This window comes from Chinchilla lanigera, unplaced genomic scaffold (assembly GCF_000276665.1).
Source record: "Chinchilla lanigera isolate Chin_1 unplaced genomic scaffold, ChiLan1.0 scaffold00037, whole genome shotgun sequence".
NCBI classification, from domain to species: domain Eukaryota; kingdom Metazoa; phylum Chordata; class Mammalia; order Rodentia; family Chinchillidae; genus Chinchilla; species Chinchilla lanigera.
Window position 1 is genome coordinate 17368223 of NW_004955438.1, and position 14508 is coordinate 17382730.

A 14508-nucleotide genomic window follows, 5' to 3' on the forward strand; every position below is an offset into this window, starting at 1 on the left:
GCTGTAGTATTAGAACATTCTATGCAGGGATAACCATTTATTTAATAAAATATTTATTTTATAATATTTTATAATCTGTCTACTTTTGGAAAAATTTAAGATGTTCTCACCAGTAATAGGAAGGTTCTTTAGAGGACTCTGAACGTGATGGTAGCTTGTTGGTGAGGACAGAATGGAGAGAGAGAATTGTGTAAAGAGCTTGGGGCAAAGATAACTTGGGCTATGTGTAACTAAAGACTTTTTTCTCCCTAATGTGGCAAAAAGAAAGAGGAAATAGAATTATTGTTGGCACTGATTAATGAGACGAAGGATGCCAGTTAGGAGAAGCAGACATTTCTCTTGTATGAAGAATTAATCTGTTGAGTTTTTACATAAAATAATATTAACAGTGTAGGAAGAAATGCTTCACATTTTACAGATGATAGAGAAACATTTTTCACCTGCCATTTTAGAAAAACTGGATAAAAGCCTTAGACATAATAGATAAGCTTTAGTAAGGTAAGTGTGCATGGTTCTGGCGATATCACACATTGGAGTTAGTTTATCTTTCCTGTGGTGGCCCTCAAGTGTCGGTTGTCTCACTGAGCTTTTCACTGATGCCAAATGACCCATCTACGAGTAAACTCTTCTGGACAGTGTAGACCATTGGGATTTTCCAAATTCTGTATGTTGATCTAAAAAGTAGGATTTGTTGTATGTGGATGTTTATGTGGTAAAAGAATGAGTGTGGACAAAAGATGAATGTAGATGTTTACTCACTAATTTATTAGTTTAACACATGCTATCTGTAATGTCATTTTTAATTGAGAATTAAAAATCTCTCCAGATTTCGGAGCTTTGAAACTCATAGCAAATTTCGTTCACCTTGTTTTTTATTTAGCAATATTCACTCCATCCTGTCCATGCTATGTGTAGATTTTAGGAGAAGGTACTCTCGGAACATAGTGGTTCATGTGACTTGCTTCTCAGCCTAAAGAATCCCCTTTTTTTTGGGCCATCTTTCATTTCCCTCTTCCATTTTTTCATTCTTTTTTTCCCCTTAAGAATCATGCCATGGACAGTTTTGTGAATATAATTCAAAGGAAGAAAGAAAGAATGACCAGGATAAAAAAGGCTAAAAGGCTTTCCCACTTACCTAAATTATCAAGGAATTGTTCATACTTCATTATCATTCAGTTACGCACTATAAGTAAGTGACTAAAACGCTACCAGGAGACATTTTGGGAAGATGTCAATGTATCTTTTACTAGAAATGAGATGTGACAGGCTGTGTGGCTGCAAGGTTTTGGTTTTTGAGGCCCATCTTGGCATTAAATTTTCTTGGCTATGTTAAGGTTTATAGAATAGTAAGGATTAAGTACTTTGTTTCTAGACATAGTTTTTGGGTCTGTAGAAACTGTCCATTTTTGTTGAGTGACGATATTAGTTTATATAATACTTTTTGAAGGATGGTAGCTAACATGGTTTTGTGGAGAGTAACATTAGTTGCGTATTATGGCATTTTAAAGATCATTACGTTTTGCTTTTGGAGAGATCATGCTAGTTATTCTCTGTTTGTGAAGCCCTCATGACTGGTTTGTAGAAACATTTTTTTTTTGGTACCAGAAATCAAACTCAGGACCTTGCGCTTGCCAGGCAGGCGCTTGTGCCCCTGAACCCTGGATTGTAGAAACATTGCAGGCAGGGGGAGGTGGTAAGAATTGCTGTTATAGTTGGAGTTTTATTGGTGTTTTATGTAGACTTTATCATTGTTGAAGTGTATTAACCTAAGATTGTTTTGTTTCAGGTGATACATCAATGTATGCACTAAAGTCAAGATTTTAAAAACATTTAAAATTGGGGATTTGAAAATTGACCAAAGTCAGTTAACAAGTTCAGAATTTTAAAAAATGTTATACTTGAATAATGAAAATAGAGTCTTAGTTTAAAAATTGATCTTGATGATGTTCAGAGGTTCCTTGATTAAGGAGTTAGAACAAGCCAGTTTGACGGGGAAAAGAAAGGCAGTAGACTTTCTTAGTACTACGTGGGGATATTTTGAGATTTCTGTGTTTCAGCCCAGTTCTGCCAGGCTCTAACAGGAAACAGCATGGTGGAAGAAGGGCCCATCACTGAGGAAAGCTGCTCACAGCATGGTGGTCAGGAAACAGAAAGTGAAGGAGAAGCACAGATGAGAATGTCCCCTTCCAGGCCAGGCCCCTGTGACCAGCTGCACCTCCCAGCAGCGCTGCTAGCTGTGACTCATCAGCGGGTTAATCCACTAGCGGTTGGTGCCTCCGCCTCTAGTCACCTTCCAAAAGCCTTGGGGATGGGGGGGGCGGAAGATTGGTTGGTTGGCTTCTAGGTTCCTGGTGGCACTGGAGCTGCCTATGTGGCCAGCATCTGTGAGGAGTGACTGCCTATGAAGAGGCCAGAGCATCATCTTGATTTAGGAAATTAGCTAGACAGCTGAGATTAAAGTATCCTGTTATTAATGTAGAAAAGGGGGTAGGTGGGGGTTGTTTTTAACAACTAGGATTCTTTCTGTGTGTAGGTTCATTTTTAATGTAGCAAAGTGTGTGCCTGCTTAGCTCCATTTTCATTTTTTAAACGTCTTCTTCCCAGTGTAGTTGAACACAGTGTTTTAGGGTTTCTCTAGTACTAAGTTCCACTAAGTGGAATTTTGTTACTTGGCATGAATATTATTTGAGAAATAGGCTCTGTTTCAAAATTAAGCCAATGTTGGGGAAATACAATAATAATAATAACAACAACAACAACAATAATAATAACAATACTTCCAACCCAGAAAATCTTTTCACAAAGGTAGAAGAGAAAATACTTTTATTATTGAATAGCATTGAACCAGAGTGTGGTGTACATTCCACATAATTGCTAAAGAGGTAGCGAACACAAAAAGAAGTGTGGCTTGTGTAGGGCTAAATGGTGTCAGTAAATCAAAACTCAGAAACTGAAAATAAAAAGTACTTTACTTGGGGGTTTTAAAACAATTGCAAATCAGGAAATAGAAAAAGCTCTAAATCAGTATTTCAAGGAAGGCAGGGAAAATAGGAGCTTATAATGAACAAACAGCGTTGATGTGCTGGGCATGGTGGCACATGCCTGTAATCCCAGTCCTGGGAGGCTGAGGCAGGAGAATCACTGTGAGTTCAGGGCCGGCCTGAACTCCATAGTGAATCCCTGGCTCAAAAAGACAAAAAACAATGTTGATTTATTGCAAGGTAATAAAAATTCTTTTTTTGTTTAATGTTTTTGAGACAGACTCTCACTTTGCAGTTCCAGCTGGCCGTGAACTTACTGTGTAGCCCAGGCTGGCCTCAGACTCAAAGTTATCCTCCTGCCTCAGCCTCCCAAGTGCTGGTATTATAGGCATATGCCACCATGCCTGGCTAGTAAAAATTCTTTACTGGGGAATCTTTTGGAGTTAAGAACAGGTAGTATGTGACAGGGCCTGTGTGACTAATAGAAAATGAAAGAAAGAATGTTTATATTTAGTAAAAATGTCCATAAAACAAGAGTCCTATGACCTCTCATACGTCTTGAGTCCCTTGCACAGTGTAGTTATCTGCTGTAGCTGCTCGTAGTCCAAAGGGAACCAAAGTTCCTGCGCCTGATAGCAGCTGGCATCGTGTATGTGAGTCCCTCTGGCCAATGGCCTTCTAGCTGTATTCTGAAAGGTTCTTTCAGTGTTGTTTTCATGTAATTTTTCTTCAATCTTAGCAGTGGTTATAATTCATTACACCTATGTTTTCAAGACAAAATTGCTTATTTTCTCCTATCTTTATGACCAGAGGTAGGTTTTACAGTTTGGAGTCAGGTTAGAAATTAGGCCCATTTTCTCCTAGAAAACTGGGAAATTGAGTGTTGCCTTTCTTAAGTATGTTTCAGAGATATCTCTCAAGTCTTACAGGAAACAGTTTGTAGTTATGAGACTGGAGGCTTAGATTTATTGCACTGAATGGGAAAGAGAAAGAGAAAGAAACTCTAAAAAAGAGAAAGGGAGAGGGATCTTTTTCTCTCTTTTTTTAAAGAGGAAGAATTATGGCTCTTTTTAAAATTTGTATTCAGCCTTTTGCCATACAGTCATATCAGCCTGTTACTTTGTATCCATACATGATGGCCTCAGTGACTGAGGGTTGGTTACAGTGACAGCGGTGCCTTACATTTCCCACAGCTCTTTTGTTGCAAGGAGCTTAACATTTTTTACCTTTAGAGTACTGGAATACTTTTGACAGTGTTAATGCCACAGTGTCCATACTATATTTTTTTCTCTTTGCTTTAACATGAGATTTCATAGTTGCAGATTGTGAGCTTGACAAAAGGAATGAAAAAAGGTGGTAATATTTGTAAAGTTAATGGTGTTGGAATCTCTAAGACAATGAAATAGATGAGTTGGAAGTTTCTGTGAACTGGTTTTGAAAGTTTATATCATGAAGCTCTAGATGGTTTTAGGCTTCAACTGGTAGAGTTAATTATCTTCTCTTATTATTAGTCTTTGAAAGGATGCAGTCTGCTTACTCCATTTAGATGCTGACTTTGTTGGTTTGTACTAAAACTTGGCCAGATGTTTGGTATTGGCTTGTCTGTTTCAGAGTTATCTTAAAGTACCTGTGAAACAGGATTTTGCAGGTTTAGAATTTAATTATAAATTAATTCATGGTTTTAAATTAATATTAGTGACCTACTTGCTTTGTATTAGCAGTGTAAAATAAGTTGCCCTTAGACTTGGATATACTCTTTCTTTTTTTTTTTTTTTCCGGTACTGGGGATCAAACTCACCACCTTGCTCTTGTCGGGCAGGTGCTGTGCCACTGAGCTAAATCCCGAGCCCCTGCATATACTCTTTCTAATTATATACAGAGTTGTGTAGGGAAATAATTTGGATAATTTAGAACTAATTTTGTAATAGTTGAGTTGCATTGAATTTTAAAGAATTATCAGTTTATTATTCTTTTGGTTATATAAGTAGAAAAGAGGTGAATCTAAATCGGAAATAATCTAGAGTGTAATATATCAGGCCATGTTTGTGTGTTTTGTCTTCATCTCTTAGGAGGTGGCAGTAAAAATTGGAATTAAAAATCAAATGGAGGATGAGATTACCTTAGGAAATGAAGTGATATACTGAGAGATAGGAAGATACGCTTATGTAAAGTATAACACTGATTCACTATAGTGTTTATGAAGTTTTATTGGTGGAATATATAATTTACTGCCAAGAGTTCTCCCTTATATCTAATTGGATATGCCCACAAAGGCTTTTTAAAAATTTTTCTTCAGTTGTATTAGAACGTAATATTAATTTTAAAGGGCAGCTTTTTCAGATACATACAAGACTGTCTTCTAGTTTCCCAGTACATACATGAATACTTTTATGAAGGCTGTTACTCTGAATATGAAAATTTTGTTAAGTATCGAAATTGTTCAGTTAGCTAATTTCTGAAAATTGTTTTTTAAAACTGAGTTGTCTTTTCTAAAATACTTTATCAGATTGCTATTAGGTTACCTTAGGTATGAATTAATGCTGACTTGGAAACGCTGAGAAAACTTAGAATCAGTATTTTGAGGTAAGTATGATTATATGCAAGTAGTATAAAGGTTGTCCTGGCTCCTTTCTTAATATCTTAGCAAAATAAACAAAACAAAACAAAACAAGGTATGATATGGGAAAGCTTATTCTTCCTATGAATGTGTTGAAGGCCTGGAAGTAGATTAAGTAAAAAAGAGACCATCATATTATGTATGCTTTCTGAGCTTTTGGTAGCATAGGTATTATAGTAAGCTCATGAGGAAAGATAAAATCTGGTATTACAGCTAACAAAAATCAGTATATTTTGATTAAGTTAAGCTTTTCATGTCAGTACTTACTGCTTTCTTAGTTGCTTTTGTTTTTTTGAGATGGGGTCTCTATAGTCCAGGCTGGTCTTGGACTCTCTGTAGTCAAGGCTGGCCTTGAATTTGTAGAGATCTTCCTGCATTAGTCTCCCAAGTGCTGGGATTACAGTGTGTACCACCATGCCCAGTACTTTCTCTGTTTTTGCTTTATAATCTCATTTAGGAGAGGCACCCCAAATTTAAATTTCTCCCTAACACCAACACTGTTAACTGTGTTCTTGAATTTTTTAATTCATATACTAATTCTATAAAGAGCTTATAGTGAAGATTTAACTGTTTTTTGAATTTGTTTCTAATTTCATTTTGGGAAATTGGATTCATACATGTATTAGACTTATTACTAGGTTGTTTGGGTTTCTCAGCCACGTACCTCTGTGGTGCACTGCTTTATTTCTTTTATATATGTGAATTTAGGAAATAAGATATAATTATTTCTACATTTTTCTATCTATAGTGCATGACCTTTAAAATTTATGTACTGTGATTTGTGGTTTTTTGTTTTTTTTTTGAAATTTTTTTCTTGGTCTTTTCTCTAGCTTTTTCTCTCAGTCTCTGGAAGATCAGCATGTTATTGTATCTCATTCTCTTGTTCTTTGTTTTAGGATAAGGCTGGCTATCCTAACATAACCCAAATGTCTTTTGTTTAAAATTTCCTGCAAAATAATGACCTTTTGTCCAGCTCTATTAGTAGTGCTACCGTGTGTGTATGTGTAGTTTACAGGGCTCTCATACTTGGCTATTTTTGCATTTTTAGAGCAGAAGTTTGACCATGCTGCAATTTTCCAATAAAGTGCTATCGCAGTGTCAAGATGCAGTTCTAACTACAGCAACATAGAGATCTCAAACATTAAAATGGTAAATCTGTGATTTATCATATGTAGAAAATAGAAGGTTTATCTTTGTGTTTTACAAAGTTACTGTATTTTGTTTACGGTACTGGGATTGAACCTAGTGGCTTGCACTGCAAGGCACAGGTTCTACCATTGAGTTATGTCCCTGGCCCTACTAAATTATTTCTCTGTGAGTAACGTAGAGAAGCTATGTGGCAGTCTTACCAGTTCCGTAAGTGTAGATTATTTGACCTGTAGTTGTAAAACAGTCGTTTGAAGTTACTCTTTTTGGTTCTGCCAAAGCAGTTAAGCATAGTAAGTTCATGCATAAAACTAGAACTTTTACTTACCAGAGCAGTTTAGGCTTTTTTATTAAGGTCAGGTTGAAAAAAATATTCTCAAACATGCTAAGGAAGGTAAAAATTGGAAAAATTGTACGTTTTTCTGATTTTACATTGTTAATTTCCTCTTGAGTTTTAAAATCTTGGATTTGCTTTTCTTAATTAGAAAGTACATTACTGGGGCCAGCTACTATAGCTGAAATAAATGAAAATTAATTTAAATGCTATGACTGGAAAGTGTAATCAAAAGGGTTAAATTGCTATCTTCTATACCCTTGTAAATCTTCTCCTACATTCATCCTCCAGGGCTGGTAGGAGTTGGGTAGATGTGCATTTTTAAATCAAATAGAAATACTTAGGAAACCATCCATCATTCCATGCTATACTTTATGATGTGGGCATTCATGAGTCTTTGACTCACTTTGTAAGACACTTAAATGTACATGTGGAATATTCCAGTAGGAAATTTAAGAGATACAGAGAATGAGACACACATTTTCTTCTAGAGTATGCAGTCCACCAAAAGAATAGGTGTGTTCACATGAGTCTCTATAAATGTATGTGATGCAATACAGATGGTGAGAGCAGATGGAAAGTGTTTGAACACTCAGGCACCATTGTCGTCGTTCTGCATTGTTTGTTTACCATGTCCTGCGTATGGTTCAGGACATTGAGTAATACAATGAAAAGATATTCGGCACCTGCACTCAAGAAAATTCTAGTCTAATTTAGTTGATAATTTTTTAGTAAGAATAGAGTTTTAAAAGAAATTATTTGAGTAAGAATTCTTTTAAAATTAAGGTACACTTTAGTTTGTGGAAATTAGACAATATAATCTAAATTTACACAGCATAACTGGGTGAATTGGGTTGAACACATAGGATTAAAATACAGGAATAAATACATTTAGGTGGTCATTGAGGAGCAGTAGACATTTAGCCAACTGAGATTGCACTTCATTTGTGGAAATGTTGGTGAATGGTGACGAAGCAGAGGTAGCTTTGTACGCTCAGTGAATGATCTGACCAAGAAGGTAGTTGTGGGCAGGCTTACACAATCCTGGGTGTGGGACAGTGATGTTCAGAGTATCCTTAGGGACCAGATAGCACAGACCAGTGTGCTTTGATTCATTTCCCATTTCCTATCAAGTTTCTTTTCTATAAATTTTCTTCTAAAAGTTTGTATCACTCCTTATAGCTTTTTTGTTTTGTTTTGTTTCGTTTTGTTTTGTGAAAGCACATAGAATCTTTGTCTTTTAATGATGATATTTCATGTCTATATTGCATGTTTTTGACATTTCCTTTTGTAATGGTACATATCTGTATCAGCCAAAATGCTGATATACCTTATACTTACATTTTGACATTGCTTGTTGTTTTCTTCACTTTAATTTTCAGATTGATTCTTAAAGAGACTACCCACCTAGCCTTTACCCCAGATTTTGTGCAAATTGTATGGTGGGGTAGGAATAGTCGTGCAAAGTGTCTTGGTAACAAATGATTTCTGTGTTTTGAGCGTCTAGGAGCATAGCCTGAACATAGATCAACTTGCATCTCTTCCTTCTCCAAGCTTTTTACCTTGCTGGTCTGTAGGAGTAGGAGTGTCACACATGGGTGAAGTTGATATCTGGACATGATGCAGGGCATGGGAATCAGTGGCAATCAGTGTCTTATTTTTCAGCTGGAATTTTGGTCCGCCATGTTGGTCTTGGGCCAGATTCCCTGGCTTGCCTGTTCTTTGTGCTTTTACTTTCATGTTTTCAAACAAGATTGATTTCCTTCCTTGACTTACTATGGAGGGAAAATTGTCCAGATTTTTTCGTAATTTGTTTCTGAAATAAGCATTTGATCCTTTGTAGTTTTAAAAAAGATTTACAGACAGCAGAAAGTGAAAAAAAAAATACTCATAAAGACAAGTAGTAAATTTCTGTTTCAGAAATCTCAGAAACTGCTAGATGGAATTCCTCCCTTGTTTCTTGGAGTGGAAGTGGTGCTAGATTCAGGACTTCTTTCCTACAGAGCTTTTCAGCTTTCTGGGATGTCTTTGCAGGACCTCTTCTTTATCTCGTTCCTGTTCTGATCCCTTTCTTTGTGTCTGCCCCTGACTTTCCTTTTTCCTTTCCTCTTTCATGCCCTTACTTTGTTTTGTGTTCATTTCTATTCTTTTCTCTCTTTTTCTACCTAGACTTTTTACCTGGAGAGATAATAGTGATTTCGGGTATCAGCTGGTTTGCTTTCATTTATGAGTCTCAGAAATTTCAGGTTAGCTTGGATAATCAGGGAATTTGTGGGCTCAAATAATTGAGGCTAGATTTTGAAGTTGGTAGATCCAGCAGCCCAGCGGATAATTGATATTAGTAAGGGCCTAGTTTCTCCAATTTTTGCTCTTTGCGGTGCTAGATTTATCTTAAGACTGGATTTTTTCATACATTAGGGTAATTTGAGCAGCAGATGGAGCTGATAATTTCTTGTACCATGTTCATAGGGTAAGAATTTCTTTTCAATCACCAAAAGAAAGTGGTAACTTTTTGTCATTGGATTAGCATGAACTAGCTCTTTTAGCCAAGGGAGAGTCATGTGCCCATGGGCTCAGGTCTGGGTCACTCACAGAAAGTAAGAAACTGGATCCTTGATGAATTCAGTGAGCTGCTGTTTGACTGAGACTTCACAGAGTTGGGCACCAGCTGTTTTTGTGGAATAAGTACAAGTGGTATTTGAGAGACAGCCGCAGAATCTGTTGTAATTGTGTGTTTGGATACATAAAGGAAAGGAGTATTTAAATTACAGTATAAAAATTTAATAGAGATTAGTATTTCCTTTATGACTGAGACCAGTATCTCTAAAAGATTACTTGTGTGTTTATTGCAGCATTATTCACAGTGGCCAATTTATTATTTTTTTCCTTGTTTTGGTACTGGGAATTAAACTCAGGACCTTGTGCTTGCCAGGCAGGTGCTGTGCCACTGAGCTATATCCCTGGCCCCACTGTGGCCAATTTGAAGAACCCATGTCTGCCAGTGGATGAATGTAGGTACATAAACATACACAGGAATATTATTCAGAAAATGGAGAAAAAGATTGCAAGAATTAGAATAAGACAAAAATATGAGGTATGATCATAACATATGGTTAATGTATACATAAAAAATTTATTACAGTAAAAGACACACTGCCATTAACCTCTTCAAAATACTCAATCACTTCAAACACACTTATCCCATCATTCTTGACACTTTCTGAAGCAGTTCTGGAAGTCCTCTTTCATGAGTGTTTTCACAAGGTATGATTAAAAAAAAAAAAAAATGGCGAGTGCTGCTGCCAAGTAGAAAGGTGGGCTGGTAAAAACGTTGTGGTATATCTTATCCACCTTATTCAACAGGTTTCACTCTGTGCAACTTCTGGCTCTTTCCCAAAGTCAAAACGGCCATGAAAGGTAAACATTTTTAATTGCTTTAGAACATTGCATGTAGTCTAACTAGAGAGATAAAAGAAGGCTTCCAGAACTGCTTTGGAAAAGTGGCAAGAGTGATGATGTAAGTGTTTTCAAAGAAAGAATTTTTTTTTTGTAGGTGGGAATTAATGACAATGTGTCTTTTACTATAATAATTTTTAAAAAAGTAAACATTCTCTGCATTTTTCTATCATACCTTGTCTGTTTTACCCACTGGGCCTCATTTATCAGTTTTTCTTCTTCCTCTTATATGTAGATTCTTTTTTCGAACCATTTGAGAATAAGTTTGATACATTATGACCCTCTCCCCCTAAATATTTAAGTGTGTAATTCCTTAGAATAAGAATATCAGCTTCAGGAATTTTAATATTACTGTTACCTAAAGTTTAAAAAAACATGTTAAACAGTATTCTTTATGAATAGAATCAGTATCTCCAAGAGACATTTGCAGTTGTGTGTTTGTTACATCATATTCACAGTCACTGAGAAATAGTTTAAATTTGTGTCCTCAGATAAGTGATCACTCTCATATATATGTACACAGTCGAGAATGTTCAGTTCTAGAAAGGAAGGAGATCTTGCCATTTGCACTAACATCGATGAACATTTAGGACATTATGCTAAGTAAAGTAAACCAGCCACCCAACAACAAATAGTTCATCGTCTCACTTCCATGTCAGATCAACAAAAGTAAAATTTTTGCAGACAGAGAATAGAATGGTGATTATCAGATGTGGGAGGAAGGTTGAAATGAGGAGATACTGATTAAGGGGTACAGTTTTGTAAGATGAATAAGTTCTAGAAACCTAACGTACAACCTGAGGGTTGTAGTTAGTAATTGTATGTATGGTATACCAGAGTTTGCTAAGGAAGTAGGTCTTAAATGTTTCTTACCACACCAAAAACAACTATGTAAAGAGGTAAATGTGTTAATTAGCTTGACTGTCATAGTTTACTGTGTATTTCAAAACATCACACTTTTTACCTTTAATATAATTAGTTTAGAAAATCCTGTATGGCATTTTTTTTTTTTTTGGTACAAGACCCCATCTGATACCAAGTATTATGTTTAGTTGTCATGCCTCATTAAGCTATAGCATTTCATAGTTTGCATTTTATGACAGTCACCTTTTCTTGGTGTGTGTGTGTACACTAGGGCCTTCACAGTGATCGACATCCCCTGTAGGACTCGGTGGTTTCTCAGTGGTCCCAGGGAGGGGATTTAGAAAATAAAGACAAGAGATAATAGCTGGGGTCAGGTGGAGTGACCTCTTACCTGATGGGCAAGGGGACTGAATAACAATAGTAGAGGCATTTATTTATACCCTTGCAAAGTTAGTGTCAGGAGAGGTAATGTTGCCTAGCAACTAATGACTGTAATTGTCCAGGCAGGATGTTTTTCTCAAGACTGAGGTAGCTTGACTGCTAGAGGCACTCTGGCTCTGTCCTGCCCTCAACATATGACCTATTTCTAGCTCCAGTGGCTCCCAACAATCCCCAGCCTTTTTTAAAATTTTGAGACAGGTGTCACTCAGTTGGCCAAGTAGATGGAAACTTCTGATCTCTGCCACAACTTCCTAGAGTGCTGGGGTTATAGGCATGTTCCATCATGCTTAGCTGGTACTGACAGTTCGGAAGAATATAGCCTTCCCCCTTTAAAAAATAAGAATACTCTTCATTTATTTTGTAGACTACTTTCCTGGATTGTTATTGACATTACCTAGATGAGAAGAAACCGCACTAGTTGGAGAGAAGAGGGGTGCTGTTGGCTCCCAGATGTGCCTGGTTTCTAGAAGCAGGGGAAGATGTGTTGACTGCTTGCGTCATTTGCCTCTTTTCTCCTTCCTCTTACATTCCCTTTTGTCCTGATGGCATCTTCCCTGATGCCTTCCCACTTCTTTGACAGATCTGGATTAGTATGTTGAGTGAAAAGGAAGAGATCAGACTGCAGAGCACACAGTGCTAGACAGTGAGCAGCTGTGCTTATGGAGAGGTAGACAGGTATCATGAAAATGGGTAGCGCAGGAAAGTGGGTGGAAGTGCCTGCCTTAGTCTTGGACCTTCAGCGTGGCCTATTGACCCCACAAAGTTAGAACTTGACTTCAACATGGGCTTATTGGTAGCTGTTGCTGAGAAAAAGAAAGTTGGACTGATGAGCCTGCAAATCCTGAGGATCTGAGGATTTTGGAAAAGTGGATGTCAGGCACAGTGTGAAAACAGTAGCAGTTGGGGCCTTGACTTAGTAGAAAACGAACATAGTTTCTTAGATCCAGGAAAATACGGCTTGTTAGTTTCTTATAATGTGTTGTACTCTGCGTGCCACTTTCTGTGAGAAAGATAAGGAGAATGGTTGCACTCTGATCTGCAGATAGCTTTCTTGAGGGGGTCCTCAACGCCTGTAGCGAGGTCCTCCAGGCCATTTCTTGAGATAGCACTTTGTAGTAGCTGGATGTTGATTTTTGTCAACAGAATTAATCTCTGAAATTAGAGTTGAGTATGGTGCCTGGGCATGAAGTAGACTCTATACTTAAGACTTCTTGGTGGAGTAGATAGAACACCTTAATGATGTTTTGTATGATGGTTATAATTGCACCATGTCAGGAAGAGTCAGAAAGCTTGTTGTCAGGGAACAAAGAGCTGGATTCTCTGTCCAGTTTCATAGATGCAGTGAACACTCCAAAGTAGCATAAAGGAGAAAATTCCCTGCGAGCAACATTACATTCTGCCGACTGTCCAGAATGCTGGTGGTGGACTTCTACAGAGATTTGAAATCCTAGCCCTCTGTTCTGGTTAGGAATTTTTTAAAAATCCAATTTTTATTTTGTCATCTTGCATAATAAAAGTGTAGACAAAATATGAAATATGGAAGAGTGCTTAGATAGCATGAAAAAAATGTTCATTTCACAGAATGGCATACTTGAGTTTATGGAGGATATTTGTAGTTTCAAAGATACATATCTAAATAGTTGGTCAGTGTCCAATTATGGTAGATTGGTAGTTGAGTAAAACACCTTCTGTGTTCGTGGCCTTTTGATAAGTGAAATAATTAGATCAAGTGTTCACATCTTGGGGGCTGGGGATTTAGCTCAGTGGCAAAAGCGCCTGCCTGGCAAGCGCAAGGTCGTGAGTTCGGTTCCTGGTACCGGAGGGGGAAAAAAAAAAAAAAAAAAAAAGTGTTCACATCTTTTCTATGGTGTAGGCACAGTGCTAAGCATGTTCCCATATGTGTCATTGTTCTGTCAATAATAACATCATAGAATTTATAGAGAGTATGTTCATGTATTTACTATTACATATTATATATAGTCTTGTATATACATATTTAACAAGACATCATAGTATACATTTTGTTTTAAAAGCATATTTTGGACACTGTTCTATGTTAGTTAATATAGCTACACATAATCTTAAAAGATTTAAGGTATTTCCTTAACTATACATTATTTAGCCAATTTTCTACTAATATATTTTAAAGTTCTTGCTTTTAGATAATGCAGCAACATGTACCCATGTACTTATACCTTTGTGCCTTTTTCTGATTCTTTAAGACGCATTTCCAAGCATAGAACTGCTGGGTCAGGTATAGAATGCTTGACTTCTAAAACAATCCTTTTAGATTAAGTGAAAGCTAAAACAACTATAGGAAGAGTTTCAAAAGGCCTCTGGAAATTATATTCTGATGTTTCTCTTGTTTCTGTGCTTTCTTTTGTTTTAACCCTGCATGGTTGTGTAATGGTATTCTTTTTCCCTTTTGTAGTAAGCTGTGCTAGAACAAAAATGCAATGAAAGAAACACTGGATGAATGAAAAGCCCTGCTTTGCAACCCCTCAGCATGGCAGGCCTGCAGCTCATGACCCCTGCTTCCTCACCAATGGGTCCTTTCTTTGGACTGCCATGGCAACAAGAAGCAATTCATGATAACATTTATACGCCAAGAAAATATCAGGTACTAATGAAAACACTAATACTGGAGCATTTTTCACTAAAATGGAATA

At 36.9% G+C, this 14508-nt stretch overlaps 1 protein-coding gene across 1 annotated transcript in view; it reads left to right on the forward strand.

Moving 5' to 3' along the window:
- The first annotated feature begins 6676 nt into the window (after positions 1 to 6676).
- The window catches only part of Dicer1 (dicer 1, ribonuclease type III), a 56701-nt gene continuing 48869 nt past the window's right edge, over positions 6677 to 14508 (forward strand). Inside the window, exons 1-2 of the mRNA XM_013517206.1 lie at positions 6677 to 6747; positions 14271 to 14459. Of these exons, the coding sequence (XP_013372660.1) occupies positions 14316 to 14459 (144 nt within the window). The 5' untranslated portion in view covers positions 6677 to 6747; positions 14271 to 14315. The remainder of the gene's footprint in view (positions 6748 to 14270; positions 14460 to 14508) is intronic.